Source organism: Monopterus albus, unplaced genomic scaffold (assembly GCF_001952655.1).
Source record: "Monopterus albus unplaced genomic scaffold, M_albus_1.0 scaffold102.1, whole genome shotgun sequence".
NCBI classification, from domain to species: domain Eukaryota; kingdom Metazoa; phylum Chordata; class Actinopteri; order Synbranchiformes; family Synbranchidae; genus Monopterus; species Monopterus albus.
Genome location: NW_018127982.1, coordinates 980,829 through 984,816, shown reverse-complemented (window position 1 = coordinate 984,816; position 3,988 = coordinate 980,829). Strand labels below are relative to the sequence as shown.

At 37.6% G+C, this 3,988-nt stretch overlaps 1 protein-coding gene across 1 annotated transcript; it reads right to left on the bottom strand.

The window, feature by feature from the left end:
* Window positions 1-1,031: 1,031 nt before the first annotated feature.
* Window positions 1,032-3,885, bottom strand: LOC109965648 (alpha-(1,3)-fucosyltransferase 7-like). Its single transcript, XM_020609844.1, is given in 3 exon segments — window positions 1,032-1,235; window positions 1,237-2,072; window positions 3,178-3,885. Coding segments are annotated over 3 exon segments (1,002 nt in total). The 5' UTR covers window positions 3,181-3,885; the 3' UTR covers window positions 1,032-1,072.
* Between the last annotated feature and the right edge of the window lie 103 nt (window positions 3,886-3,988).

The window sequence follows — 3,988 nt, the reverse complement described above, 5'->3', positions numbered from 1 at the left end:
TACAGACTTTCCTGAAGACCTGATATATCAGTGTAGATGCACTGCTGAACTTGCAGGATGACCAGTAAAAAAGATTATTTTGTTCATTTTTGGCCAGTAGAAACAACTTCTCTTGGCAGATTTTTCCATGCTGTGCTGCTACATGACAACAAATCATTTTAAATGTTACATTCTTTTCTTGTTGATGCAAGTTTTAGCTTTTTAGTTTTAAATTGAGTTTTTAGTTCTGTTCTGTCTAACATTTACAAGGCACAGGAATTGAGTTTTTAGTTCTGTTCTGTCTATTTAACATTTACAAGGCACAGAAGGAAATGTTCTTACAATAATTCCACAGTTGCCCTCTGAATGTTTTCAAATGGCTGTCAGTCTAAGAGAAACTTACAGTTTTCATTTTGCTCTGCTCTGAGTAACTTTTTTTCAAATAATAGCAACTCTGGTTTGTTTATGGCTCTCTCAAGTTCTGTTTTTTAGTTCAGGTGAAAGTCGTACTTTAGTTTAAATTAACCATTTATAACAACCAGTTATTATTATGTATTAGCAGCAAGGCAGTAACGCTGCTTATCCTAGATTTTTTATTTATTTATTTTTTTATACAAATGAACAAGGCTGTAGAAACTGCTACTGATGGTAAGATGTCCAAAATCATTGATGTGATTGTTATCAGAAGAATCCAGTATTGGGGAAAAACACTACGATATTTTATTTCAACTCAAAGTCTCCAATAAATATGGTGTTAAAGAAACGTGAAGTTTTCAGGTTGTAGTTTGTAGTGTTGTTGCACTGGGTTGAATTATTAAATGTTTATGTGCCTCCTTGTGTGGACAAAGTTCCCTGAGTTTCCGGAATGTGATTCATTAGATTTTCTGCAATAAAAATGGCTTTGTCCCTAATTTTCAACCACCATTTCATCTATTTTCTGTCAATCTGCTGATTATTTTATTTCTCATTTTAATTGTTGGAATAGCAACAACATGAAAAATATATCACAAATTATGCAATAATGAAAAATAAATAGTTCCTGACACAGAAAATTAGAACATGGTGTGCACAAATGGGAGAAATGTGGTACAATTTACAATTTGCCAATGGAAGCTTTATATGTATTATCCTTGTCCCAGGCCTCTAGATCTGAGTAAACCTTGTGCTGAGGTAAATTGTTGTACTGTACACAGATTTTACATAGTCTTTCTCTCCAGCCTGAGAACAATTGCGCTTTCCACTGTTGTTTCCAGTTTGTAATCACTGTTCGGTGGCCCCAAGACGACAGGTATTGCCCCGCCTTTGTAAGAATTCCACCACAGCTTCTCTGTGATATAATCTTTAGCAATTGAATTCTCAAAAGCTAAATAGAAGTAGCACTGAGAGATTGTGGGTAAGAGTGCTTCATTAGAGAGGGCTGACCCTGGCCACTTCCCATAAACCTTCACAGGAACTACAGCATTGAGCTCTTTGTACACTGCTGTTCTCTTGTGATAGTTGTGGAAGTTGCTGACCACCCAGCAAACCAGAGTGCTCTTATTCAGAGGGACATCTTCCTCCAGATGTCCTCCAGCCTCCTTTGGTAGCAGCTCACCATAGGGTACTGTGATATCAGCATCCCTCCTGTAGCTGATGGTCATGTTGAAGATATTGGCATACTGCTGCAAGTGTCCAGTGTGAGCAGGGGATTCGAAGGACATCCAGGCCCATCTCTGGCCCTGTGGCCGTGGAAGGTCTAAGGGCAGCTTCTGCGATCCCTCCATCAGCTCTCTGTTGTGGAACACCACCACATCAGCTGAGGGGAACAAAAAGTGCTGGTTCACCAGTTTACAGCGAGGGATGCGGTAGAGGTCCCAGCACACGTCACCCTCCAGGCTCATTGGTTTGTTGTTGGGCCAGTACCACAGCAGTATGGTCACGTTTCTGTTGTTGCTGCTGCTGCTGTTAAGGATGTCAAAGGGTTTTATGGTGGTCAGAACCTGGAATCCTCTCAGCCATATATTGAAAAGGCACAGCAGTAAAACACAGAGGAAGGAGAGGAGGAGGCACGTCTTCTTTGTCCCGAGTACAGTCATTTTAGTATTATCACACACCTGTCACAAAAGAGAATTATGAAGTAGGATTAATTGAGGAACAATGAGACTTTTGTCTTTACCTTATGTTAAATGACCATATCATGGATCTTTTCTTTGTTTGTTTTATCCTTTTTGGTGAAAAACATACAAAACTTAAAACCATAAATATGCATTTTTCAAACTACGGTGCTGTGCTTTACAAATCTGGATGTATTTGTTTTCCTGTTCCATGTGTTGCTTAGTTTCTATTCTTTAACATATGATAGAACTGACTGTTGTAAGGTAACGTGGAGCTGATTTTAAAATCAATCTATGGATGCCCTGGTTTCTTAAGGGTTAAGTTGCTAAGCAGGGACTGCAAAGTTCCCAGAAATTTTTAGTTGATTTTCCTTTTGCACAGGAAAGAATGGAAACCAATAGTCAACGTCAAAAATTAAAAGTATAAATGGTTTATAGTTAAGTGTCTACTTACAAATGCAGTGGAATGGTACTTAAACAATAAACACTGATGATATAAATTTTCCAGCAGTATATTTCTTTGTCATTCATCTTGTGCAAAACAATAAAACAATAAATTTGTACATGGTTCTGTAAAAGCCAAGTCTTTCATTGATCCTCCAAATTCTTGTGGATCTATGAAAAGTAACACTGCATATTCAGGACAAGATTTAATTTAATTTAGAGCTACATCAAGTTTTCATGTCATTTAAAAGCTTCTCAAAGTTACTAATGGCCGCCCACAAGCAGTAACAACAGCTGATGAGCCCAACCTCTGTCTGACGTACATAAACAGGAAAAGTAAGACTCCATTTTAGATGGGATTGTTTGGGTGTGGTAGTGTTTGGTAGTGTGTGAAATAAATACTGACTGACTGATGAAAATAAAATGCTGTATAAAGTCATTCATGGTTTGTTCTACTACATCAGACCTGTCTACAACTGACCCACCAGCTGTACGTGAACAGACAAACCACAGAAGCAAGTACTTGAAAGTAAATCACTAAAAACTACAAAGTTATTTGTTTTAAAATGTAATTCATTGAGCTCCTCATCCAGATCTCATTCACAGACCTTTGCAATATAAGTGAAATACTTATCATCACAGCACTGTATTGAGGACTCACCATCAGATACTCCACCTCAGCCTGTGACCACTGTGATATTTCTCTGCTCAACCACAACTCAACACTGTAAGCTTGTTTTCCTGATAAGTGAAAAAGCAATAAAGCATTTAAAGAATGATACAACTATTTCAGCCACAGTCAGAAAATATTAAGATCCACCCCCTGTCATTTATCATTTATTAGAATGTAGTTATTCTCAGATCTTTGTGGAAATTCTTTACTACCATATTGTTGCACATAAACATTTCATGGCATTAGTACAGCAGGGTAACTGCTTTACAGTCCAATAACATGAAAGAAGAGAAATAGCTGATTGAACTGCTGTATGTATTTTTTTTGAGGAAATTATTTTTAATGAAATCATGAAGGCAAATAGTAAATAAAGTTGAAAAACTATAGGGCTTTGCTTTGTGTAACACAAGGGAAATGATGTATGACATTCACATCAATCAACAAAGCTAAATCACTCTTCCATCAAATTACATGGCTGTTATTATTATCAGTATTTGCATCAAGAAGTCACTTGTGTGCTCTCAGGCAGTTCGTACAACCTGTCATGCTCTCATGCCTTACACTGTGTGAATATCAGGTAAATATAAAGAGCAGTCTGCAACATGAATTAAGCAGAACCAGGCTGCTAAGCTACACAGAACCACACCAGGCAAAACAGAAGCAGCACAGCTCAAACCACATCAACAGCTAAAAAGTATAAAACCAGGCCACCAACACCTCCTGTCACCTGATGACTTCACACAAACTTCTCACTTAGATTTTATTTCACCCCCTTTGTTTTGAGGCTGACATTTCTATG